The 27,632-nt window shown below is 37.9% G+C and overlaps 2 protein-coding genes across 3 annotated transcripts in view; one reads left to right on the top strand and one right to left on the bottom strand.

Annotated features, from left to right (window-relative positions):
• bnl (fibroblast growth factor branchless) overlaps positions 1-16,813 on the bottom strand; it is a 44,628-nt gene extending 27,815 nt beyond the window's left edge. For both annotated transcript variants that reach the window (XM_017151808.3, XM_017151809.3), the window contains exons 1-2: positions 16,251-16,813; positions 7,261-8,581 (exon numbers count right to left, since the gene is read on the bottom strand). In XM_017151808.3, coding sequence (XP_017007297.2) covers positions 7,261-8,050 — 790 coding nt within the window. In that variant the 5' untranslated portion in view covers positions 8,051-8,581; positions 16,251-16,813. The remainder of the gene's footprint in view (positions 1-7,260; positions 8,582-16,250) is intronic.
• A 6,110-nt stretch (positions 16,814-22,923) lies between these two features.
• LOC108064284 (uncharacterized) lies at positions 22,924-24,060 on the top strand. Its single transcript, XM_017151736.3, has 4 exons — positions 22,924-23,139; positions 23,193-23,556; positions 23,617-23,730; positions 23,794-24,060. The coding sequence occupies exons 1-4, from the start codon at positions 23,066-23,068 to the stop codon at positions 23,965-23,967; spliced, it is 726 nt and encodes a 241-aa protein (XP_017007225.2). The 5' UTR covers positions 22,924-23,065; the 3' UTR covers positions 23,968-24,060.
• Positions 24,061-27,632: the final 3,572 nt, after the last annotated feature.

Raw genomic sequence — 27,632 nt, 5'->3', positions numbered from 1 at the left:
GCAGACTTCAGACTTCCTCATTGCCCTGGATAATCCAGCGGGCAGTCATAGATACTAATTGAAACTCATTGTTCACTTTTGACGCCCATCAATTGGCCGGCGAAGCGATGACGATGCTGCCCTCTTCTTCGACCAGACCAAACAATTGACACTTTTCCAATTGCACCTTCGCACACACATATGGTTGGGTGGAGCGGGGGAAATGGGAAAATCGTGGTTGCCAGGGGGTGGGATGGGGTCTTTGGGGGGCGGCAGATGCCAGGGGAACCCGCACACCTTGCACTCATGCCGCTGGCGTCAATTAGTTTAAATAAAGCGTGTATACACAGAGAACGGGTTCGAGTCAATGGCCCACACTCCAAAAAAAGATTCCTAGATATTCATTAAATATCGAAATTTAATAAAATAAAATTCTTAAATATGTACTAAATTTAAAATTTGTGTTTAAATAATGTTTAACAATATTTCACTATATTTCACTTCTTTCATTTAAAAACTGGAATTCAAAATATTTTAAATATATAATATTCGATTAAAATACAAATTACTTGCGGCTGAATTTTATTGATTTATTTATTTCCATTATATTCCATTAAAAATTGTTGAAAAAATTATAAAAATGTTTAATAAAAATCTATATCAGTGACAAACCTTCAAAAATATTTTTTTTCATAACTATTTTTGGAAATTAAAAATCAAAATTATAATTAGTTTTTTGAGTGCTGGCTCAGACCTTCTCCCAGACACACGCCACCCTTTTCCCCCTTCTTTCTGCCCCTGCAACCCCCAGCATGGTCATTAGAATTTTGTATACACTGCACAACATCAGAACGCACTGGGACTCGCTGTGTGTGTCATCACCTCAATTGGGTTCACTTCCTACTTGCAAGATGCAGACACGAGCAGCGATCACGAAATGTATCTGCAAGATGCGCCAGAGTCCCGGCCACCATTAGTCGCATTTCGCTTTTTTCACTTCTTTTTTTCCAACGGAAGTCATTTTCGACTGGGATATGTGGATATATTTTCGAGACACCATCGGGAATGAAGCCGCGTTTTATCTACGCAAATTGCACACGCACTTAACCCGCTTCCAGTAGCTGAAATAGCTAATATAGAGCGGGATCCGCGGCACGCGGGTCTCTCCACAGACCCCTTGCCACATTTTTTATGGCCCGACCATAGTCGTGCATATTAAGGAGACCCCCCTTTGAAAAGGGGGTTTGGTGTCCGTACACTCTTTGCATGCGAAAAATTTATTCACCGCCCCGAAAATTGTTTCGCCGGGTAGATTAGTGCGGCAATTTGTCGATGATTGGCTCTGTAAACTTGAGCTATTAAGTGCGAACATATTTGAGAAGGAGGTGTATATGGTGTATCCAATCCGATCCCAAGGAGAGTCGGCTTTCGTTTAAACCGGATTCATAACGAGCAAACGCCTCTTGTAAATTGAAATTTTGTTATTTTCAGCGCGTGTGCGGTTGTCAATGATGGTTGTTTGCTTTTTGGTCTGCTAATAGTGGCGTTGGATTCGCTGCAGTGAAACGATCATTAATATGTCATTTACAAGTCGGCAAATTGTCGCTAATAAATTGTTTGGAAATAATTTCCTCAGGCATCCAAGTCAAGACCTTTCTATTTGATTTTCAAAATTTATTTCGAAGCCTTTGAGTAGCTCACCTTTGATTGAATGTAAAAATAGGTCTGTAATTTCCCAAACCCATCCGTCAATTTCGCTTTCGATCATAATCACTCAGCACCCGTGAACGAAAAAAGAGAGAACTTTCGCTTTTCTTAACCCAAATGTTTGGCTTGAGTAAACAACAGTTTCTCACATCTCTCGAGGAAGTTTGTTAAACGCCAGAGATTTCGAAGGTGTAACTGCAGTTTACTCAAATAATTCTTGGAACTCCGCGATGCCCATGCTCAACACTTTCTTATCAACTTCCAACGCAACGTTCACTTTTATTTTCCTCAACTTTAGATTTACGATAGCACGGGCAATTGGCAATTACAGTGCAATTAATTTATAATCCCCGGGGGCACAACTACTAGAGACCTACTTAGTCGCAGAGTAGGTGACACACTTAGGTCCAAACATTTTATGGGGCAATTCCGAAGATAACACACTTAAGCTTTCCGATATGATATTTATGATTGTTGAACTTCGGAGCCGGGGGGAAAATCTTTTCTTGGCGCCCGAGGAATTTTCATGAGAAATATTGCGAATGGTTTGGGATTTTAGGTGTTGGGCAATGAGTCAAATTATCTGCGCTATCGGTGAGCAATTTCGGTTCGAATTAATCACTTTATTTGCACGAAATCCGGTTGGCCAAAAAGGCTTCGAGTTACAGAGGAAAACCCAAATCGTGGAAAAAATGCATTTGCATCGCCAACGCAAAGTGCATTAATACATTGATCCAGTTTTGGACTGAGTTTTTTTTCCCCGATTTTATTTGCAACTTGTAGGTGGCCGTGTTTTGACTGTTTACCACTTGTTCAATGGACTCTGTGAAGTTGGCCGCTTTTTGGATACCCATCCGATTTCGTGCCAACCCAAATTTTTCCAACTCCGCGAAACGCATGTCTGGGCCCACAGATTTACGACTCAAATGACCATGAACGTGTCGGTATGGAAATGTCTATATAGACGAGTAAGTATCTGGTAAAATTATCGCTTTGCTATGCGAACCGCAAAGCCAAACCGAATGCAAAGAAAACTCTACTAAAAGTGCAGTAAATGCACTGAAGTAAAATTTCTTTATGCACAGAAAGAAAATTTAATATGAGATAGGGATAAATTCTTCTTATTTCATATCAAGGTATGTTTCATATCAGTTATTTCAAAGAAATTATAAATGTACTATTTCGAAATACCAAAATTAGTATTTTTTTGTAAATGTAAAATAAGATAATTATGATCTTTACTCAATATGATATAAATTTACAATATTTACATTTACAATAAATATCAAAATATTTTAAGAAATAAATACGTTATTAAAATTATATCTCAGATAGATATCGCCTTTATCCTAAAAATATGCTCACAAATTTAATTACCTTTAAAAAGGAAATAAGTAACAAAGTAAATGGAATCATATTAAATGAGAGTTATAGTATCGTATTACTCATACGCCCCATTTTCCCTTGCAGCCTTCACTTTTAATTCACTGCCAAAAATATGGTTATGTTTCGAGTGGTTTCTGTGCCACCGGGCAGAGCTTGAATATCTGCTGGTCGGACCTGAATGTGAATCGACCTGGGTGAAAATGAATTGCCCGTAAAAATGATTGTAAAACAACGCCAATAACCACGGCAGCAACAGCCGCCGAGAACTGCGTGCAAAATGTCATTAATCATTGTAATTTATATAGCGGGGCCAGCTTCATAAACCATCGACATCGACGTCTTCGGGGGCCGTTTACAAAATGTTTGCGGTCTTACGAATTTACGCATAATTTAACATTGTCCCATTGACAATATAGGGGTAATGGACATATCAACGATGTTATTTTTATTGACCAACTTATATGGCCTAGACCTTTTTATGTAACCGACAAGTGGAGAGGAGACCAAAGACCACAGACCAGAGACCAAAACAGTTCATTGCCACCTGGCTAAAAATAAAGAAGTCAGCAGAAGCCGAAAAGTCGAGCGGCTGCCGGAAAAACATTTGCAGAGGAAGAGATTTTCCATCCGAAAATCTAACCCACGCCAACTTGCTGGTAAATCCATTTGACATATTGCGTCGTTCGCTCGCCCATTCGCCATCCCGCTTGCTCCCCCGAGAAACTATGGGACATAATCTTATCTAAAACAAAACACTTTCGCGGTATTTTCAAGTCCCCATGTTGGCCGGCGCATAAATCAGCACCACTACCGGCACTACCGGCACCACCGCTGCCATCGCTGACTGATGATGAGCCACATCGCTGACAATAGCTTGTCAAGTGTTGTCTCCTCATCTTCCCGCCACCCACTCACTTACACGCGGATATATCCACCGAAAGTCGGATTTCCAAAAGATTTTCATCCACCGGTGGATGGAAAAGTCTACCGTAGATAAATAAATTCATATTTAGCAGAAATCAACTTTAAAATTTTTATAATCATATATTATTTAAATTGGAATGCCACTCATTTCAATATCTCTCGAGTTTATTTACTTAAATCTTTATAAAATGTTAATGGAGAATTTCTAAATTAAATCTTTCAGATTCTAAAATTTAAAATGTTTTTAAATGTGTAGAGTATTTAAAATTCTGTTTGATTTTCCCCCCATATAAACATCTTCCAATTCCCCTACAACTTTGTCCAAGCAGAAAAATTCCAACAATAAATGTTTGGCCGCCGTCTAGCCAGAAAAAAAACGAGATCGCTCAATAGATTGCTTTGGATCGGATCCGTGACGTAGCCAGGGGCAAAATGTTTGTGTAAAATTAATTTATCGTATTATGTGCCGAAAGTGATATAATAGTCCGGCCATTTGGTATGCTTAGGAATTAGCGGTGTTGAAACTTCCTTTATTCTTTTTATGCCTGATTGCCGTGCCGAATCTATTTATCATGATCTCGGGGGATTAAAATTGATGCAATTATCTAAATTTACGAAAATTCTAAGCAAGACATAAAAAACTCTGGAAAGTTGGAATGGCATCTTAATCGAGAAATGCGTTGTAAACTAGACCAATTTTAACGAGTTCACTTTCCCAAAAAATATTCCAACAAAGCCAGCGTTTGTTGACTTTTTACGCACTAAAAATTTAACAAAGACATTTTTTCAAGTTTCTAGAACACCCGCCACTTTCAAAGGCTTGGCCCGGAAAAAAACCTCATAAATAAATAATAACATAGAAGGTTTAGTATTTAAAAAGACAATTAACATGCCGGAGTCGAGAGGCGAGTGACAGTGAAAGTAACTGCAGTTGGATCGATGCAATGTTGGCCAAACTGTCGGAGCAACTTCATCAACTTCACAGGCCGCGAAAGACGTGCCGTAAATTAAGTTATCAAAAGATGCTGTCGGAAGCTTTTAGCATCCACCGGCTCCAGTTTTTCAGTTTCTTTCTGGGATTTCGGGCGACTTGACTTGACTTGAGCTTCAGCTTCACTCAACTTCACACCTCGCTCCACGCACTAAATCAGTCGCATAATTGCCGTCTGCCCGCCGGGCCAAGTACTCTCCATATATCATCTCAAAAATATGGTATGCACGCCCCCAGTGCAGAGGTATATTTTTGTATCTTCCAGCCCGGACCTGGGTTCGGATCGGGCTGGGGTTCAGTTCAGGTTCAGTGAGGGTATATAGTCTGCTTCGAACACCGTTAGTCGCCGCTGCAATTTGCGGGAAACTGCCACTGCAACTGGCGTTGAGCTTCACCCGACTTTTGGAGGTCAACTGGTTGATGAGCCTCGCGAAATGCCACTGAAGATGCAAGCTGACGGAGTGGAAAATGCTCAAAATTTGGCCGTCTTCATTTTGTTTGGACAGCTTTATTTCGATGCAGTTGTCGCTGTCTGTCGACATTTTCCAGCGATTTATGAAGTGTAAGAAAGGGACAAATGTAACCAAAATAATTAAAGTTTGTATTTCAGACAAAAAAAATTTTCAGTACTTTTATATGCACAATTATTCGTAGAACTTATAAAGATAAAATAATCTGTTTAAATCTTTAAGCAAAAATGATTCATTTTGCTATATCACCTTCTGATCTTTTTGTCAACTTAAAAATCCCTCTAATGTCGTAAAAACTTTTAAAAATTCTCATTATCTTACATTATCCAACAATATAAAGTGCGAAAGATAGGCGATAAAGCTTTACCACTCCAACAGAAGTTTAGCACAATATCCGGAACGTGATTTTTGGTGCACTTTGTACAATTTACAGCCCATAAAAGACTCACTCAGTCACTAATAAACACAAATTGCTTTGTTAGTTGCCACTGATTTGGCCTGTGAAAGTCCCAAGTTTGAGGGTGAGAGTACCCGAAAAGTGGGCAGTGGGAGGGTTGACTATAAAAATCTCTACCAACACCCGACACCCACTATCGAATCACAACCGCACGCACTCCATCAGAGGAGTCTTATAAAAAGCTCTTTTATACGGCAATTTCAATCTTATCGCACTCCACTCGCATTATCGCCGCCTGATCGAGTCCAAAATCAAATTAACACCTGAGGCCCAGGCAGCCCCGTGAGACATGTATGTAAAGTAAAAACAGTACCCCGGCGAAACAAAATCCCCGCTATCTATGCGGCATCTGGAGAGCTCACGATGTTTGTTCCTCAATGGCGATGATGCACTCGCCCGATAAGAAAATAAAAACCGGACCCAAGTTGTACAACAAGTTTTTCGGTGGCTTTATTATCAGTGCTGCAAATTGCTGGCCAACTGGAGGGAAGGAAGTCAATGAAAATGAAGCTGTAAATTAATTCGACTGGGGCAACAAAAAAGTTATGCAAATGCTGCTGCTGCTTCATGATGATCTTCATCTTCATCAGACTAAATTCATCTGACTCATTCATTTCCCACAGGGAGCCCGGCTAATCAGGGCGAGCGGTTAATTAAGGCAAGATTTATGCCCTTAGCCCACTAAAGAATTTATATGCCAAATAATACAATGCTCAGGCCGCAGCATTGCCAAATCAAGTGTCTAACTTAATGATGCCCAACATAAACAGACGAGAGCCGCGGAAAATACGATTTCTTTGGCGGATCTCAGTGCGTGTGTTACGCAGCATTTTATGAGAACTTTCAACTTGTGCTGGGTGCTCTATATAGGTGGAGGATCGGATATATATACATCCCTGTGCTGGTGTGCGTGGGCGTGTATTATTTCTGATATTCTAAATATTTCATATGGCCATAGGCATTAGTTTATTTGGTTGTTTATGCAGTCCAAGTGGAATGGGTGGTTCGGGTTGGAAAAAAAACAACCAAACAAGAGAACACCCAAAGAAATTGAACATAAAACATATTCAAAGCGAACCAAAAAGAAATAAGTGAGTAATGAGGGGGTGGGAGGCGTTTACTTTGAAGTTCATAATAGGTGGGGAGTGGCACCAAAACAAATAACATCATTCAGAAATGGAGACATATGATTTTAAGATGATCCCTAATATAGAAAAATATTTACATATTTTTGGAAACAAAAAACAACTTGGGAATTATAAGAATATGGTGGGAAAAATACTACAAATACCAAAAAATACTAAAAGTAATCATTTTAAAATTAGCATATTTTCAAGATTACTTACTGAATTCACTATTCTCGTCCTGTGTCCCGTTGACAATGCCATCTCGCATTATCTGAAGGATGCGATTTTTGATGTACAACTGGATCTTGCGGGATGTCCAGGCCAAATGGGACTGGGGCACCGTGGAGCGCTCGTTGCGGTCCAGATTGCTGATGGGAGTGTTGCTACTGCTACTGCTATTTATGTTTAGATTACTTCTAGGGTTGCTCAGTCTTTTCGATTTCGAACCAATGAAATTATTGTCAGCGGGCGACTGTTGATGATGATGATTTTGTGGGTGGTGGTGCTTCTTCTGCTGCTGCTGCTGATGGTGATGCTGCTGATTCTGGTGACGAATGCTGCGTTCGGTACGCGACAAAACGGCGAGGTGCTCTTTCGGCACCGCTGAGATGACGAAACCCAGCGGCTCCTCCAGCTGATCGGAGTCCTCCTCCTGGGATCGCGATTGGTATTGTGGTGTCCTTAGGCTCTGATTAAATTCAGCATTAATACTTTGATTTGCGGTTGTTTGATTTACACTACGTTCACTCACTGCGCTCGGCACTAAACTACTACGACTATGATCACTTTGTAGATAACTATTACTAAACAGATTGCTATTGTTCGTGCCGCTGGATGTGCTGGATTTGAATGTGGATATAGAGCTGGTTATGGATAGAGAAGAGTCTGTCGAGTTATCCATGGCCATGAGGGGCATCGCAAAGACAAGGCCCGGCCAGGCGATGATGAACGAGAGGAGGGCGCCCAGCAGCGCCAGGGCCCTCCAGTCCAGGCGCAGGTTTCTTCGCATCAAAGATCACCACTTTCGGTTCGCAGGGGTTTTTCGAGCCGTTGTTTTCCGCCCGAATCCGAATGTTTATAATTTTTGAGCAAGTCTTCGCTCTTGTATCCGCTGTTGTTTATAGTTTGTTTGCCAGTTTATTGGGCCTTCGACTTCGCCACGCCCTCGAATGTCGTTGAAACATATGAACGCCCCGTTTAAGAAATCTTTTACTTTCGTTTCGATTGGGTTTACTTTTTTCACTGACTTTGCTTTGTATGTAAGAGTCTCTCTCTTTTGTTAAAACCTTTTTTTCGCCTTTTTCCTGGCAGGAAATTAGGTTATCATATCGTAGACTTGTTCAACACTTTTCAATTGCTGCTGTTGCTGTTGCGGATCTTCATCTTCGTCTTCCCCGCTGATAATGCATCTTATCAACGCCAACGACTTTTTTGTCATGTCAGATATTCCCGCGATACAATTTTTGGGGAGCGAGGAATGAAGCAATCTCAGCCTGTTGTTTATTTGGCCAAACTTGGATTGGCTAACATAGTTGAAGAGCTGCAATGAGAAGAGATGTGGGGTGAGAATTTAGTTGATTATGCTTGACATGAAGACTTATCATTAAGTAAGAGATTATAATTATCACGTGACATTCACTTGCGCAGAATACAAATTTATGGCATCTTTGAATTGGCTTTGAAAATTCCATAGCGAACATTTGCAGCACAAATTCGGACTAAGCCAAATTGTACATAAATTCTTCAGCTAAGCGTTTTTAACGCAATTTTTGACATTTTAATTAGCGTTCGGCTATATAAAGAGACAACAACGACAGACGACAAAGTGGCACATTTTATTTTTAGCCAACGGTCCATCAACAATTGTGTCTATAAGAGCCGACAACTGATCGGCAAGAGGTTACATAAAAACTTTTGCCCAAAGGGAGCAGTTACGCAAAGGAAAAACTCGGTGAAAACATCGAAAATGACTTTCCCAAACGGAGAGAGGAAGATAGAGAGAAATGGAGAGGGAAAGCCCCTCAAGACTGGTGGACAGGCAAATTGTTTAAAAATAAAATAGGCAACAAAAACAATTCGCGCAGAAAACTGTGTCGAATTTGAAAATAATCACGCACTAACTGCGCCGGCAGAGTATCTATGTAAGTACAAGTGTATCTATAAGATATTCGCAGGGCAACGGGGCGGCTGAGTGACGTTGCCGCTGCACTTCCACTCACTCGGCTTCGCTGTCTTTTTGGCACGTGTTCAGCAAGCCTACGCAGAAGCATTTTTTATGCAACATTTAAGTGCACCCCGTTTTAATTACCATAAACAACAAAAACAGCAGGAAGAGCCACAAATCCAATTGGCGACAAAACACAGAGACAACTTGAACGAAAAAAATTAGAAAAACACACGACTTCTGTGCCATCAAAATGTTAATTGCTTTTGCGTCCTTCTGTCCAAACTGCCGGCAAAGTTATGCAATGCGTTGACTTTGAGATGAATTTATGATATACTTAGTTTGTTACGAAAACCCTAAACCCTCCAGATCGTAAAAACGGCATTTGCATGCCAGCTGCCGACGAAATCCGATGAATCAGAGAAACCCAATATTATATGTGTAATATAAAAATCAGCGAAATTCTTCGAGTTTTCATCATCCTTCAGCAGATCAAGAAATATTTTTGCCACTCTCGGGTTTAATGCCTTTCACCCAAATACGAGTGTGTATAAAAAATATATGTGTGCCACAGCAGGCAAAATGTGTGCCAAGCCAGCCGCAGATTCGGTCTCAAGGCGTTGTTTATATAAGTTGTTTTTTCAGTAGTAGAATTTATGTAGAATTCTGTAAGGGCAACAAAAATTCCAGCCTCAGCGACCACATCAACAAAAGCGCCGAAAAAAAAAAGAAGATAAAACCCCCAAAAGGGAAGCGTGTCTTGACACATGCCGAAAGTAGTAAAAATAGCCCTGGACAACTAAAAAGAAATACCTAAAAATGTGGATGGTATATAAAAATTACACCTATGGTTGGCAGGGCCAAAAATACAAATGTATCTGCTTTTTACGACCTGAGCCCATCGGCTCGTATGTCATTCATAAGCCTCCACAATTCAACAAATTATGAGGAGCATAAAAAAATAATGAAATCTTTTATGCGTTTAATTCCCCAAAAGGCAATATACATATAATCGAACGCAATATTTAATCAGAGCCCAAACTTGATTACGGTGATTGTTCTTGCAAATTGCTGCCCTGAAAAACGAAAGCGAAAGTCCAATCACTGATCACTGAACTCCTAAATTTACGAGTACGGGAAATCCAAAGAACTTAACACTTGTCGTACGGGCAAATGCGGTTCCGTTATAAAACTTGAAATTTACTTAACCCAAATTTAAGTGGCAATCTTCGGTGGCAGTCATCTAATCAAATTAATGTCCAAAGCACAAAAAAACCGCGACAACCAATGCCCAAAAAAACTCAAAGAAAATGTATAATAATGAATGGCCAGAGACGTGTGGCGGCATCTTTGGTCAGCGAATGAATTAATTTTATAATAAAATAATCTTGAATACTGTACAATGGGTGAAAATGAGAAGTTTCAGCGTTTTTTTTTTGTCGAAAAATAAAATAAAATGTATACAAATTTTTAGAAATGTTAAACCAAAAGTATAAATAAAATATTTGGAGTAGGTATAAGTCTGTAAGTTAAAGAAAATAAATTCTTTTAATAAAAATAGGTTAAAAAATTTAATTAAAAAATTTTTAAAAACACCTAAAATTTACACGCGGATAAAAAAATCTCAAAAAAAATTATGGCTAAATGGTATGTATTTGCCGTAAGAAAATCTTAAATATTTCCCAAAAGCAGACCATTGTCCGAAATGAATGGCACCTTCCCTGATACATTAAAAAATATAATCTGTGCAGCTTGTCGCCGCCAACAGCTTGACAACAAGTCAGCAAAGTCGCAAAGCAAAAACGCCCAGAAAAATATTTAAATTAGTGTCTCTTGCTTTGAGTTTGCATGATGGTTTTGGGAAGCCACTGAAACCGAAGCCTAGGCCTAGTCATTGAACTGAAATGGCAGTCGCTCCACAAACTGATTAGTAAGTTTCGTTATACTTTGTTTTGCTTTTGTTTTTCCTGCCGTTTTCACGAACGACGCCAAAATTTATGCGTTTGAAATGCGTTTGACATTTGCGCTAGCCGCTGTTTTAATGGCGGCGCTGACAGATGGGCTTTGAGGCATTTGGAAAGTATCTGGCGGATCGCCTGAACGGCGATAAATCTAAGCCGAGCTGCGCAACTTAATTAGTTCATGTCAGACGCTCGGCTACCCCCAATATAAAGACAAAAGCCAGAAACGCTCTTTGGACATTTATTACACCCCGAAATGTTGGACATATGTAAATTTTATTAGACTCGGTTTAGGTTTTTGCTAATATGCAAATGACTCACGTAGTTCGGCTGACCAACAAAAAGCTCAAATAATTTATTTATAACAGGTGAATAAAAATTTTAATAGCCTAATAAAATAAATACGCGATGAAATTAGCATAAAGTTTATGTTTTATAAGTATTAATTTTGGTAGGAAAAAGGAAAACAAATACAATAACCGGATTAAGCGTTTGAAAGTGAAGGTTTCCTGTTCTTAATTATATTTATGCGTTTTTGCCAATTTCATTATATTAAATATTTTTTATTTATTTTTCGTTTGATTTATTTGTTTGTTTTCAGTAGTTAAGCTAATTCGCGATATTTATTACCAGCATCCATTACCCAGAAAACCATTTAGTTATGTCGTATCTCATTCTTCTTGCGGTTGGTAGTAAAAAACAGTGCCAAAACCACAAATTCCCAGACTCTTCACTTACTTGTGCAATTTATTCATGGCTTTTGCGGTTATGGCTTTTGCCCAACTTTAGGTTTGGGCAATAAAATAAATTGGGCCCAAGAATAAACAAAACACAATGTTGTGTTGCAACTATTTGAGTTAATTATTTTCCCTACTACGAACAAAACTATTTCAATGCCAAACGGAAAGCGAAAAGAATTTAACAAATACGCAAGGAAATGTATGAGTTTAACAATGAAATTCTAGTTCAAGAGAAGATAAATTTGTATTTATTTTCCCCGCTAAGTGTCTGACGTTCATTATCGTGTTGACACTTGTCACAAGATTGAACGAGAATAAATATACTTGTTTTCATACGTACTATTTGTGTATTATGGAATGCTTAGCGCAAGATTGATGTGCGGTGGCGTTCCTTGACAACTCGCCTTATAGATGAATATCTATCAGAATGCAAACAAGGCGATGCGATGCATTTGGCTCTGGATTATTGTCGCTGATCTGGATCTCTCTCTCAAAGACCCCTTTCCCCAACTATTCAGCCCCCTCCAATTCAACTCCCGTGTTTACAAAACAATTAATTTTCTTTGGAAAAACAAGAAAAGCGGCGAACGGGGGAAATGAAAAAGATACCGAAACATAACTCAGGCAGCCAGCCGAATGCACTAATCGATGTGCACTTCATTTGTATGGAAACAGAGGCATAAGATACTTGAAGGCATCACTGTTAGATACTTGCCAACAATCTGCGGGGAAAGCACTGCCGCTGGGGAAAAGGAAAAGTACGAGTAGAAAACCTGAGCGCTCAAAGGCAGCGCTTTTGTGTAATCGATTTGAACCGGAAGCAATTGGGTTGCCGCTGCATTTGCCGCAGTCTCATCGGCAGCGGGAAAAATCCTCTCAAGATGCAGCTATTTTAAATATTTAGTGCACGAGACAGGCGAAGGCAAAATCAGTGAATATATACGCACACAAGCTGAATACGATCCAATCACATGCGGCGATGTTAACAACAAAGCAAATATCGGTCGCCAGATCTATTGACAACATATAGAAGGCAGAGATATCAGCGATTTGCACACAATCATCGGGAAAAGAAAAATAAAAAGATAATATTTTTAAGATATTTAACTATTACAATTTTATTACTGAAATGTAAGTAATAACTGAAAAATAAAAAACACAAAGATAAGAAACGTCAAAACGACTTATAAAGTTGTGAGCTGTGCAAAAATTTATTTTATAGTTTAATACTCCAAGAAAGAAATTTTTAAGAAATGTTGAATGTTTCAATTCTCGGTAATTTGATTTTAAAATTCTGTAAACCTGCAAACTTTTAGCGGAAATGTTTTAAATAATTTAATTTTAAAATTCTTCATAATTAAAATTCCATCTTTCAACATCTCAATCTTAGCGGAAGTACCTAAGGAATTCTAGTCAGTATCGGCCACTTTCACACCCATGTATCTCACTTAAAATTGTAGTTCTTAACCAACACACTAGCCCAGTGGCAGACTCATCACCCACACAATTTCGCACATTTATTGTAGTCTAATTAAAAGTCACGCACTTTACGTGCGAAAATTAAAAGGAAAGACGTCGCTTAAAAATAAAATCAACACAAGACGACGAAAATCAAAGACAACGCGACGTATTAGTAATGTGACAAACAGACAGCCAAACAAAAGCAACAATTGCGTCTAGGATATTTTTAAAATGCGTCAAACAACCAAAAAAAAAAAGAGAAGAAAAAAGCAAATCGCCAAAACCAAAAAAAAGGCAACAACAAACCAGAGTAAAATACGCGACGATTTTCTCGTTTTCATTTCGGTTTTTTGTTGCTCACCTTTTTTAACTGAGGGGTGTACCTAAAGTTGTTGCCATGTGCGATCGTGTGTGTGTGTCTCTAAATGTATGCCGCACATTATGTGGTCTAGTGTTCACGCTTCATTAAAACAAACGCTGCATTTTTACTGAGTTTCCCGCATTTTTCTTTCTTCTGTACCCGGCTTCAGTTTATTTTATTTCCCTTTTTTCGCTGTTATGGTCGACATTTCATTCCGAGTATTATGCGCCACTTTTGGCCAAAAGGGAAAACAAAGCGCACAACTATTTACGCATGGCCGTAAAACTTTTCGCATGCGATAAGCTTTATCTACGAATTATGATCGTTGTATTTCAAACTTCTTGCCTCCTACCACCAACGCCACTGGCCCATCAATCAAGCACAATTTGTAAATGTGTCACAGGCCCAAGCGAAATGTTACCCAACTCACGCGTTTCAGAACTAAACTTGATAATTGGCTGGCTTTATGACATCTCAAGTCCGATGGAAAAACATGCCAGTCTCTGGGGTCCAAAAGGTATAAAATATTCCAAAGCAAACGATTTTTTTACTGCCGAAAATTAGATTTCCATTTCAATTAATTCGGGACTTTCCATACTATTTGTTTAATCATTTCGGCTTTTTCTAAGTGAACATATTAATGGCTTTTTGTTAGGTTTGGCTTTTAACTTATTGAATTATCATTGACGTTGCCAGAAACAGTTTCGTGGGGGGTACTAAACAATTCAATCAATTATTTTCTTTGCCCTTGAGGGGTCTTTATTTTTTAGTTAATGAAATTGTGACGTGAGAACTTGAATGGGAAAAACAATAGACTTTGATCGGGATACAAAAAATGTACGATAGCATTATTAACTTGATTAATTGAAGCCTTTAGAAAATCTATTAAATTGTTCATAAGAAAATGTTTTTCTAGGGCATTTAACTTAGCAAATTTAAGTACGAATTCTTATAGTAAATAAAATCAAAAATATAAAATCCAAAATATTTAACGTTATATTAAGTTATGTAATATTAAAACTATATTCAATCATAAATCAAATTCAATCAAAATTAAAATTCAATTGAAGTACAAATTATTATAATAGGCGAATTTGAAAAATACTAAACATTTTCCTTAGACCCACAATGAATGTCAAAAATGCTCTCGAAAATATCTCAGAAATGCCAAACAGTTAATAGGTTCTATAAATAATCCGGCCGATTTGAGTTAAGCACTCGGTGGTGCCATTAATTATGAAGGATATCACCTTCAGCACCCACTCTCTCTACAATTCATTCAGTTTTATTCTTTATCGCGATCCCCATATTTCGCAGTTTGTCTTTCGGTCGGCTGTCCAAACTATGATCCGCCGTGTGATTAGCAGTTGTTGAACCCGACGCACACATGCCTGCCATTTGAGGCGACAATAACGCAAATTCGCACACACAGATACGCCGCACAAATCAGCAGCAGGAACAACAACTCAGCTTAGATAATAGCGCACAATGTTAGATAATAGTCGACGCCGCCAATTTATAGGACAAAAAACTGCACGCGCAGAGCAGACGTAAAAAAAAGAAAATTATAGGAAAAAAGTTTTGCGAAATGAGATTAAAAGCGCCTGCGTGCGTTTGCAAATAGAGATACGCACAATTCGCAGATACAGATACAACAACAGATACAGATACATCTGCAGACGGCGATAAAGATTCGCAAATGTGGATGCTTTTTGCAAAAACTATAAATAATCCCCCAAGAGTGTGTGATTAAATTTATATAAATTTCGCTTTTATAGAGTAGGTTCTCCTAAGGTCGTTTGCTTTCGCCGGTTTGCAAAAAAATATTTTGCCATTTTTGTTTGTCTTACTTATTGTTTATTTGGGCCAGATTAAGGCGGAAAAGTACTTGGGGAAAAACTTGTTTGCTATTTAGCCGTAAATCACATTTAAACTGTTTATAGCTAAATGCATTCAGATTACGGTTCTAGTAATATATTTCGTAGGTGTGGAAATCTAATCGAATATGAATTAAATTAATGTCAATTAGCATCCGACTAATAGAAAATACGTTTTTATTCCCCGTTTGCTTTAGCTCGCTATTTGTTTGTTTGAAATGCTTTTGATTCGTATTTACACAACTTATTATTTAATTACTTTCCCTCGAGGGACATTTAAATACACTCATTACTCGGCCCGCTGCCAAGTGGAAAATGATTTCAATTTATTTTAAAAGATACCAAATATTTCACCACAATTCCACAAACTCAAGGCACGAATATATTTTAATAAAATGCTTTAGCACAACTGGTACTATTTATGAATTTTAGTATTTCCAAACAACTAATCTAATAATATAGAAAAATATTTTTTTTCTTTCGACCAACTTGAAAACGTTTATTAATTGTTGGCTTAGGAACAGAGGCACTGAAGACGAAAAGCCAGAGAAATATTTAGCAACATTCGAAGAAATATTTCTGGGGAACAACAAACTTACTAAAAAAGAACTTATGTAACAGCATTGAAACGGAAAAATTACGCACCTTATTTTTATGTTTGTTTGCTTTTTTCAGTTTTACGATTCTTTTTTTGGACGCGTTGTATTTTTCGTTGATTTAAAGAGAGTTGCACTTTGCACACTTTAAAACCTATGGCAACAACAATTCAACATTTTCATAAATTTCTTTTTCAAACACAGCACTAACCAAATATATTCTTTTGATATATATTTTCTGCTCTTCGAATTGCTCGTATTTTAAACGATTTTAGCGGCCTTTTCAAATTGTAACGACTCTCTTGGCCAGCAATACTTGGATTTCGAAACGAACTTTTCCGTTTCAAACTTCCAATCCGATGAGATTATTGTTTCGATCTCCTTGGGACACGATTTCACATAAGACCGGAACATCGAGAACGGCAAAAAGACGCGATTACGGACGCGATCACGGTAATGGGCTCGATTGGGATAGATAGATGGTTGGTTGGGATGTGCCAGATGGATCGGGTGTATTTGAAAAACGTATTCGAAAACGCTGCGACTGCGGATAAGCGGACTTCGAGTGCTACTGCGACTGCGGACGCTCCGCTCACTGAGTGTGTTCCCAAAGCGTGCTAGTCAGAGACTGAAACCATGAGCAAAAAGACCCTGTCGATGAGGCGACGCTTCGTGCGTTCCGTTCAGTTCATGCCGAGCACGTTTGCTGTGCTGCGGAGCGAACGAGAGAGAGAGTGCGGCGGGAGGGAGAGAGTGAGTGAGAGCGAGTTGTGGGCGAATCAGGTAAAAGAAAGAATGGTCCACCATACTCGTAGTTAATGGAACTGTATGATGGGGACCGGACTCGATGTTCGGTTTATCCGTGATTCCCAATTCATCCTTCTGATCTGACGAAATTGCGGAACAAGTCAATGAAAGGGTGCTAAATCTATGATTCATCTATTAGCGATACCCCGAATAACATCCAAAATACGAGCATAAAGAGACTCTGTAGAGGACTTGAACTTAGTTCGTTCATTGATAAAATTATGTTATGTTGCTAAGAGTTTTTTCGTTTAACCATTCTTAAATTAATAGTAAAATAATTTTTAACCATTTTAATGCAAGTTCTAAAAATATATACTGATTAGACGTTTAAAATTTTTTTTACTTATGATAAACCAAAATTTTGAAAGTACTTTGAAATAATAAAAAAATAATAATAAAAATAAAAACTAGCTAACGTTAAACTAATTTTGTTTTATTAATGCTTTTTAAAACATTTTATTTTTTGTATGTTTTGAAACTTATTTTTCACCTAATGGTGATTTCTATGCATGTTGTTTTTTACTTTTGAGTCTAAGCACTTTTAATTAGCACAAAATAAAATATAAGAAGACAACACTAGCCAGAAAAGTGTTATTTTTAAATGAACAACAATTATGTAATTTGTAAAAGCATAAAAATAAACCTTGTTTTTGGAAATAAACTTTGTAATAAACATTTGATTATTGGTCAAATATAAAAAATAATTTTTTAGCACAGATATTGCATTATAATAATTCTTGGCAACAAACTGAAACTGCTGTAAAATTAAACTTTTTTTGAAATCAGCCAATAGATGCCAATAAAATCAGCCCTAGAAGGTAGGCTACAAGTTGTATAACATCGGAAAACTGCAATACAATTAAACAATACATTGAAGACTTGTAAATTTTTTTACCAAATTAAAAGAAATATCATTCTAGCCCAACCTAAGTATAACTAAGTATAACTAACTAACCCCCATGATTACTAAAAAAATTAAATATATGCTAATTTTTATTCGGTTATTCCGCGCCCCCAAACCAACAGTCCCAGCGATAGATCCCCCATCACGTGCCATTTTTCAACCTGACAGTGTGAGCGTTGAGATTGCAGTCACTTTTTCCTGATTGTATTTGTGCGGATTGTTTTTGGTGGCTGGGGTGGCGTTTGTGCTTTTTGGCGCGTAGACATTTTCCAGTGTCGTATTTCGCCAGCTAGCTGTTGATTTGCACAAATACCCATTAACTAACGGCCCAAAGTGCAGCGAATAACGTCACAACAATGCCCTGCATTGTGGAGGCAATTCTCGCCGTGAATCAGTCGCGTGGGAGAGGCGAACTCATTTCAAATCGATTATCGGGACATTGATAAGAGCTCTCTAAACTTTGACCAGTTAATTTGCCTATCGCTAAATCTAAATCTAAATCTAAATCTATTTCTGGTCGCCGGAACCTTTAACTAATTTTAGATGTTGACCAAAATTGGCATAAACTTATGCACTCAAAATAAAATTAACCCTAAAGTCAAGGAAATCGCCCTACTTTTGTCTTCAAGACAAGCTCGCCCTAAATTTTAGGGTCACATTTTTCTATATTTTTGATTTTTTTTGACGTCATATTTCTAAATTTTAGGGTAATTTTACTAAATTTAAGGGCAAAAATTTCTAAAAAGTAGGAAATTTTCCTAAAAAATAGAAATTAAAAACAAAACAAAAAAACATGTTCAATCATGATTTTTTTTTGTATATACGTTTATATTATGTACTCCTCCCTATATACATATGCAGGCGTTGTGTGTCTTGTATATTGTGAATGTTAAAGGTTATGTATTTATTATTATGTATTTGCGCTTGGATTTCTTATCTAACCAAAGCCAAATGTGGTTGTAAATGTGGACTACGGGACTGCGGAAGATTGGGAATGTAGAAATTATGATTAGTTAACATTTTATCTTCATGAAAAAAACTTACATTTTTACTTGTCCGTCGGTGAGAATCGAACCCGGGTCTCCCGCGCGAGGAGCGAACGGCCTACATACTGGGCCATTGTAGCACTTAAATTTGCTGTGGCAAACCGAGCATTGTATGTAAAGGGTCAAGCGGAGAACACATTTGAATACTAATTGCATAATTTTGACCATTCGCGTTTTACTCATTTACATACATATATACTTATGTATATATTTATGCTATCGCAATTTATATTATGTGTAGTATATAGTAAATAGCTGAATATAAACCAAATTATTTTCGGTTTACCGCTTGCCATCAATAAAAAAAAGGAATAAAAAAAAGAGTAAAAAAAGAAATTTAAAAAAAAATACAAAAAAAAAAAATACAAAAAAAACTTTAAAAAAAAGTAAAAAATAGTTTGCTCTGGGACTCGAACCAGGGTCGATTCGATTTCTAACCAAGCGCTTTAACCGTCTGCGCTACGAGTACAGCCGCCCGGCAGCTGACAAGTTCTGGCATTGACCATTTTGGTGTGCCAGAGCATGTGAAAACAACTATTTCTATTTTTTAGAAAAACTTTCTACTTTTTAGAAAATGTTTCTATTATTTAGGGTTAGCTTAATTTTAGGGTTAGGGCACTCATTTTTAGAAAAAGTGTTGCCAAAATATTTTATTTTTTTCGTTTGCCTTTCTATTTTTCAGAAAATTATTTCTAATTTTAAGGGCATTTTTTCTATATTTTAGGGTGATTTTAGTTCATGGTAACCATTTTCTACATTTAAGAAATACTTCCTGGATTTAAGGAAAACTTTCTTGACTTAAGAAAAATTTCCTTAGATTTAGAAATAACTTTCTTGTATTTAGAAAAAAGAAATTTTAATGGCGATTTTCTAAAATTTAGGGTTAAATTTATTTTGAGTGTGGCCCCAAAAATACAGCCCACGTCAAAGGAAAGTCAAATCAGCTATGCGCGAATTTCTTTGAATACCATTTATCTTATCTATTTAGATAGAGCTTATAAAAAAAATCACATGGTGCAAAAAAAATATATTTGTTTGTACAATAAACTTGACAGTGTCTGAGGGACTTTAGAAATTGCAGAAATATTCCGGGGGAGTCGCCAACGTCATTCTTGATGACCGCGTCATTAAGTGGGCGTTGCAGGTGGGAAACACAGGTCGTCGGCTACTGATTAGCACAGTCATATAGTAAATACTTGGACTGTATTTCACGATGAAAAGCAAACTTTGTTGATACAAAATTTCAGTTTCGAGAATGCTCGTTTATAAAGTCATAAAATATTATTTGGTAGTGTTAGGGATTTTAAACCATGTTAATCAGATTACCTTTTTAAGAAATTATTTTTCCCAATGCATATTTGTTAAAAATTCATTATCTTTACTACCAATATGGATTTTGTGGTTAAAAAAATTTATGATTTTTTATCAGGTCATATTATTATTTATATTTTACAGGTACAGAATATAAGCACAGAAAATGTAAAGCTTCAATTTTAAATGATTAAAATGTTGTGTTGGTAAAATATTGTATCCCCAAAGTAAGTAAGAATTAAAATTCGTATTGATATAATCTACAAAAATATCACAGTGGTTTAGACCCCGCCTTACCCCTTTTGAGAAAACTTAAAACTTTAAATTTATTTTGAAACGCTTGCTCGTAAGTGGTCTAAGTGATTTCGCCAGGCCACAAAAGCAGGCTGCCCCCAAAACAATTAACTCAATTAAGCGGAATGACAACATTTTGTGTGCCGGAGAATTTGACGCCTGTGAAACAGGGAAGCACATGCCAAATATCCTTATCCCTATAAATAACATAGAGCAGGAAAAACTCCCCCGCAGTTTTCCAAAGCAACCTTTTGAATGTCGATCTGCCCTTTGCTCTTTCTACTTTCCCCATTATCCTTCGGTATGCAGTCAGACAATTAAAATGATTAATTATGCGCAGGAGCAGCGGCAGCAGCAGGACATTTTCGGGCTAATGACTTAATTAACCCGGCAGTCGAGTGTTCCAGCCTAATGTGCTCGCCTCAACGACCTCTGACCCTTTTTCCGCGAAAACCCTACAAGTATAAGTTGCTGGGGGCAAGATGTTAGATTAATTAAAAACCGTGGCCGACCGAAAATGTGGCAAGTGAAGCCCGTTAAGGTGTTTAAATAGCCTAATCTATAGCAGCTGGTTCGGGGTAACCCCCACCGCTCCGGGGATCCTCGAAAACCTGACTTCCAGTCTTTTACACCTTGAGCCGATCGCACGCGTTTTCCGAGCGATTAAAAACGCGCCGGCGATTCGCCTCAAGGCTGGCGGCTTTTCCATGTTCACAGATCACAGACAGAATCGTATTTAGATTGCTATCAGTGAGATATTCAATTACTGAATATATATTGTCATGTCCACTGTCAGCCAACATGATTTCTCAGTGTGGTAGCGAATAAAATCCGAAGTTATTTCGCTGATATGATATGATGATATGAGTATTAATTGATGGCAGATCGCCAATCAAACGCACATTGGGTCAATAAAGTTATTTCGGTGAGGAATTCCGTCACCGCGAAGCATTAACAACCATTAAGCTTCCATTAGTTGTAGGCGACTTATATCGCGAATGAATCGATCTGGACGCAATAATTTATGTTAATAAAATTGTAATAGCCGCCTGTCAGCAAATGGCGACGAACATACAGCCAGCAGCCGACACACAGACTGACAGAAAGTCAATTCAATTCGAATCGAATCGATTCGAATCAATTAAAAACAAATCTAAAACTGATTGTGTCGCCAAAGGCTGTCTTTTGTCTTTAGCCAAGTGACCAGCTACAAGTCGCCTGCTGATACGAAAACATATTAACCCGCAGATATAAAAAAGTCTTATTATGTTAGGGTAGTTATAACGTTTGTCAAATAATTTTTTATTTGTTTAGAAATAGGAAATTCTAGGATTCATTCCCTTTTGAAGAAAATAACCTTGATTTTAGACTCTTTAATTTGAAAAGAGATAGAATTAATTTTTATTAAAAGTGTATGAAAATTAAAAACATCTCGATAATATAGATAACCGATAATGTACATATTTTAGTGTTTGATATTTAACGAAGGAATGAAAAATATCTCCAAATTCAATAATTTACTGGATAGAAAATATTTCATGGATACTAATGGACTCTACAAAAAAGCTATGAACTATAAAAAATTAAAGAAATTGATTGATAAACTCTTTTCCAAGTTGTTAATTGTAAAATAAATAAATAATTAACTATTACATGCTGAGCAATAGATTAATGAACAGATCATGATGGATTTTAAGACTTTTTCTGTCACAATATATCCTAGGAATATGCATATATCTTCCAACGGGTTAAGAGGCCAATGCAAATTGTGATTACTGTGAAATGCTGTCGTCGCCACCAAGTCGATTGGGGGTATAGATTATGGAATGGAGACCTGAGACCGAGAAATGCACCAGCTGGGTGATCGATTATGGTGGAAGTTACGGCGGCGGTCGCTAATCACAATAATTGATTTGTAAATATTTTGATTTAGATTGCAATGCTAATTATGATGGCAGCCACTGCCGCCATAAATTATGAGTGCACTATCCGAGTGGGCCTTGAGTCTCCACGCAGATCTATCGGAACAGAAATTAATCATAGTTCCCGCCGCTCACGGAAATATAGAAATACGCACGGCTCTTTGTTTCGGCAAAAAGTTGTTGGCGTTAAAAAAAATAAAAACACCAGACGTCATTATGTGCCTTCTGTGCCTGTCACTGCCAATTTTCTATCCCATCCTGGTGTTTTTCTACTATCATTTCTTCCTGCCCGTCATGGCAATCGTATCGCAGTTGTGGAGAACTCCTTATTATAGAGAGAATACGTTACAGGACGGAATAAGCGAAGTAAACTCGAAACCAGTTGACCAAAGGAATTGTCCCTTTTGTGGCAGATCTATAATTCTTGGCAGGCGTTGACACTTGTCAGTTCTAAAAAAAATGGTGGGAAACTAATGAAACTAAATTTTAACACTCTCTTTTGGGCTCCTAAACATTTCTTTATTTTGAATCTTACACTTAAATTTTAAAGACAAAATTGTTAGTAAAGCGTTTTATAAAAATGCCAGTCCTGGAATTGTTTACTGTTATGGACAACGTCTATCATGGATTTCGACGTTGCTTTGGACCCGAAAAGTAATTAATTTTGAGTTCAGTTCTTGAGATGTTAAAGTTTTTCCTTCTTATAGACCGACTCGAGGGACCAAGTTGCCAGCAAATAATACGATAAAAAAATTGAGCAAACGCCGTCGCAGGATATTAAATAACAAACGGAGTTCGCGACATTCGCGAAGAAATAATTTTCCGACCTACGAGAAAAGCGAAGAGAGTGTGGCTAACTCACTAGAACTAAAGGAATATTTTACCAGGGGAAAATTTCCTGCCTCAATTACCTTAGGCCGTGAACCAGATATAAACCCTTCGCTAGATCTGCTAAATCGCCGGCGACTCCAAAATCGTCCGCTGATTCTAAATGCCCGCCAGGTTTTTCAAGTTCAGTGGGGATGTTGGTGGCAGAGGAGTTGGCCCACTCTTGTGGCAGCCAGTATGCAGGTAAATAATATCTATATTTTTTACAATATTTTAGGAGCTTTAATCCCAATCATCTTACAGATGAGTTGCGGATCCTCGGTGCTTTGTCATTCGCTGTTGGGTTTGTATGATGACGAGGAATCGGATCCACCAATCGTGGTGCTCATGTGCTACTTCGGGCAGGCTCTTAAAAAAGTGGGTTAACTACCTCTATAAGTCAACTGAAATATTATTCTTAATATCTATTCTATTCTTTAGCTTTGCAAGCAGGCAGATCTGGCCATTTGCAGTAATGGTCATGGGCCCACCTACATAACCACCTCAGCCGCCATGGAGTTGATCGACATTCGCGACTTTTTTCAGCAAATCAACAATGCCCTGGTAGACTATCTCCTCAGGGTCGCTGATTCCGAGATATCTATTGGCGAATAGAATAACTTGGAAATTCCTAAAAAAAAAAAGTTATGATTTGATAGGCACCATAAACTTAAAAAAAATCTGGTTTTGCCTTTATACACTCTTTGAGAAAATATATTTTAGTTATTAAATAATCTAAAGCAAACGAAAAAACTTATTAGAGATCTTTTTAATCATTAAAAATATTTTAATAATAATTTATATAATTTTATATTTTTAAACCTTATTTTTAACAATAGCTTACTAAATAAAGACAGTCGAATTATCACCAATAAATCTTAATTTCAAAATCAAGATCAAACGCTCTCATTCCATTTCGTTTCAGTGCAGATTTCGCTTTGCCAATGCACTTTGAATTTAGTAGACACTTAGTTAGCAAGGTGTGGCTAGCCACATAAAGAAGTCTGTTCAGGACCTGGCTGATAGATGGAATCACCGGGAAGAACCAGTTACAAGTTATGATCTGCGCGATAGGCACTAAATCCGTACTCTATATTGGAGGCAGGTGCTTGGACTGTTGGTTTTATCCGCCCATCGTATAGTTTCCACTTTTCGATTGTGGTAAGCCAAAGATTCATGAGTCAATTGGATGGCGCCTTCGATCGAGGCAATGAATGTCATCATCAAGTGGCCCGAATCGGTGAAGAATTATGGGGGCGACACATGCAATGGTCGTCGGCGGATCTGAATCTGGCCGGGATCTGGATCGGAATCGAGATCGAGATCGGAATCGCAGTGGTTATGCTCTGCATTCCTTGGCGCGGGTGCTTACCACATGACGATGACAGGCAAATGAATCTCATTTGGTTTGCCAAAATATTTATGCATCGTTCGCATTGACTTTGATTTCGCTGCAGTTTCTTTCGGGCTTTCGGCTTTTGGATTTTGGGCCACGCCCAGAGATTTGGCGAGCTTTATTTATGGGTTCCATGAATCAAAAGAAATCTGTCAAACAAGTTTATGACACTTTTTTGCGCCCACCCCCGTGGCCCCGCCCTCTTGTTTTGGTTTCGGCAAGCCGTTGACATTTTAATTTGGCAGCCATCGATGGCAATTTAATAAATTTGCTGCCTGATTTTAATTGGGTTCGGTTCGGCTGGAGAAGTGTTGAGCAATTGATGGTATCATCTGGTCTGGGCTTCAGTGAAGGGCACCTTGAGCACACGCGGGACCCTGAACTAGGTAATGAATTTTTGGGGTGCTTTGGGGTAGAAGTATTTTTGGAACCAGACTAGGGGTGTTACCTTTAAATCACCGAAAACATAGGACTTTTCTCTACAGAAGTGTACTATAAGAATTAAATTACATACAACTTTGAAGATATCATCTGTAGGTAGAATAAGTAGGGATACTTCATACATAATTTAGATATAGAAAATATAAATTAATTGCCTTGACGAGTTTTATAATCAATGGTATACAATTCTTGAACTAATTTAATAAAATTTCCCATATTAACATGAACTAAGATTTCTACTGTGATAAAAGAAAAAGTTCGATTTTCTAAAGCGTATAGAACCATTAAAGAGATGGTCACTCAGATTTCCTCGATACCTATCCACCTTTTCAGAAAACCAACATTTCCATCTTATCTTACTGATTTCAAATTTCGAAAAGCTTCTTGTCTTTAGGCTGCTGGAGGAGATTCTTCCACCGTCTCTTCCACAATCAGTCAAGCTGTCTCATAAGAATGTCGGAGACACTCAATAGATCGCTTTCTTCCAGAATCTACTTTAATGTGAGCAATTTTTATTGTGCCTGCCAACGAAATCGATATCGATATCGCGGCTATTAACCAAATCAGTGGAACGGCTATCTATCGCCATGCCTGAGAGAAATTTATGTAACTTTGCGGCAATAACAATTAATAAAATTAAAAGAAAGACTCGTTGTGGTCCAAAGTTGGTGGCCAGAGCTCGGGTTACTCTCTAAATCCCCCATCCTCGACACTTTGTTATCAGAACTTAATCAAAGCAGAGACAACAAAAGAGCATTGAGAAGTTCTCTTATAATAAAGGCACTGGGAAAAAGCCTTAGAATCAAGAATTAATATGTAAATTTATAGCATTATTAAAAGAACAATCCTTTAAAACCAGGGACCGTAAATAAAAAAATATATTTTTTGAACTACAATATTTTTAAAAAATAATCTCTAAAATCATAATATTTCCTAAATATTTTAGTTCTTTTTTTGGAAAAAAAAAAAACAAATTTTTGTTATCGAAATCTATAAAAGATCCAGTGCCCATTTCCCTTGTTTTTCACTCACTTTATTTTGATTTTCGGTGGGTTAGGAAGCATCTAGCGCCGCTCGTAAAGTTGGCCAAACCGGCCGTTGGCCAACAGATGGTTTACAGACCGTTAACACACAGCCAAGATCTTAAAGAGACAAAGAGAGAGAGAGCCTGATCGAAGATCTAGGCAGATCCCAAGTCTAGACTGGTAATCCTGCGGAGATCTTGTCCGGCGATAAACTTGGATCTCTGTCTGATTAGAGGGGCCTAATGTGACAGCCGCGCGGAGTTCCAGTTCCTCGGGGAGTGTTTTTTGGTCACCTTAACTGTAGTTTGAGTGATGTAATTGGAGCGGCTTCTATTTGTGACCGCTGCCAGTTGGCCAGTTGCCTGGTTGCCTTGTTTCCCGGTTTCCTGGGCTCTCATAAATCACCATGTTGCAGGGGCCTACGAACTTGCTATATGGCATATGGACACAAACCGGATTGGATTGGAAAAGAGCATCCTTGGCCAAGACCAAGACCCCTTGGCACCCTTTTCTTCTTTTCCGGAGGTGAGATTCAAGTGATGCATCAGAAGTTGCGATCCCCATTCCCCCGAAAGTCCCGCATGTGCCATTGAGATTTATGTGTGACAGGCCAGCGCCTCGAGAACGAATTGCGTGTGGTCGCCCCGTCCCCTTAATATTTCTGTATTATTCCATTATTTGGGGTTCTGTTCGCCGTTCTGTTTACTCTTTTTAATTACAACTCAATGAACTTCGAGTGAACCGGCGCAACAGGTGGGCCCCTTTCTCTCACCTGACACAAAGTGTTCTTAAACTGATTGAGCCGCCCATCAAGCATTGACATTGAACTTTTTATATTTGTTCAGCCAGTGATATCATCAACAAGATTCCAGCGAAATCAAAAAACTGATTTCTGATCTGGACCCTCTCTCAGGGATTTTTGTTTTATTTTTTTGGGATGTCGGCTCGTATATCAATTTCAATTTTACCGTTAAATGATGCGGCAAGCCCAAAGAATGCGCTCTGTGGCAACCCAACCCCCTTGAAAATATTACCTAATCGCACGGCCTAAAGACTACAGGCCGAACCCAAATCGGATAGGAATCGAAGGCATTTTTCGAATCACGGAGAAAAATAAACAATGACATAAACTGTTCTTGATTTTTTGATTTTTTTTATTACAAATAAAATATTATGGTTATATTATTATGATTACAAACAACTTAACTATATAATATATTAAATTTAGACATTTTTTAAGATGCTGATATATTTTTTTAAATTTTTCATTGTGCATTTCCAGTTCCTGCGAAAACACTTTAAATGCCAGACTAATTAAGCAGCAAAGGGAAACCACCGCATGAATTATGAAAGAAGCCTGAGGCCTGGCGCTAACTGAAATTAAAAAAAAAAAAAGCAACAGCGTTTTTTTTCGGGAC

The sequence above is a fragment of the Drosophila takahashii genome, chromosome 3R (assembly GCF_030179915.1).
Source record: "Drosophila takahashii strain IR98-3 E-12201 chromosome 3R, DtakHiC1v2, whole genome shotgun sequence".
Taxonomy (NCBI): Eukaryota; Metazoa; Arthropoda; class Insecta; order Diptera; family Drosophilidae; genus Drosophila; species Drosophila takahashii.
Note: the sequence above shows the minus strand (reverse complement) of the source record. Positions and strands in the feature narration are given on the sequence as shown.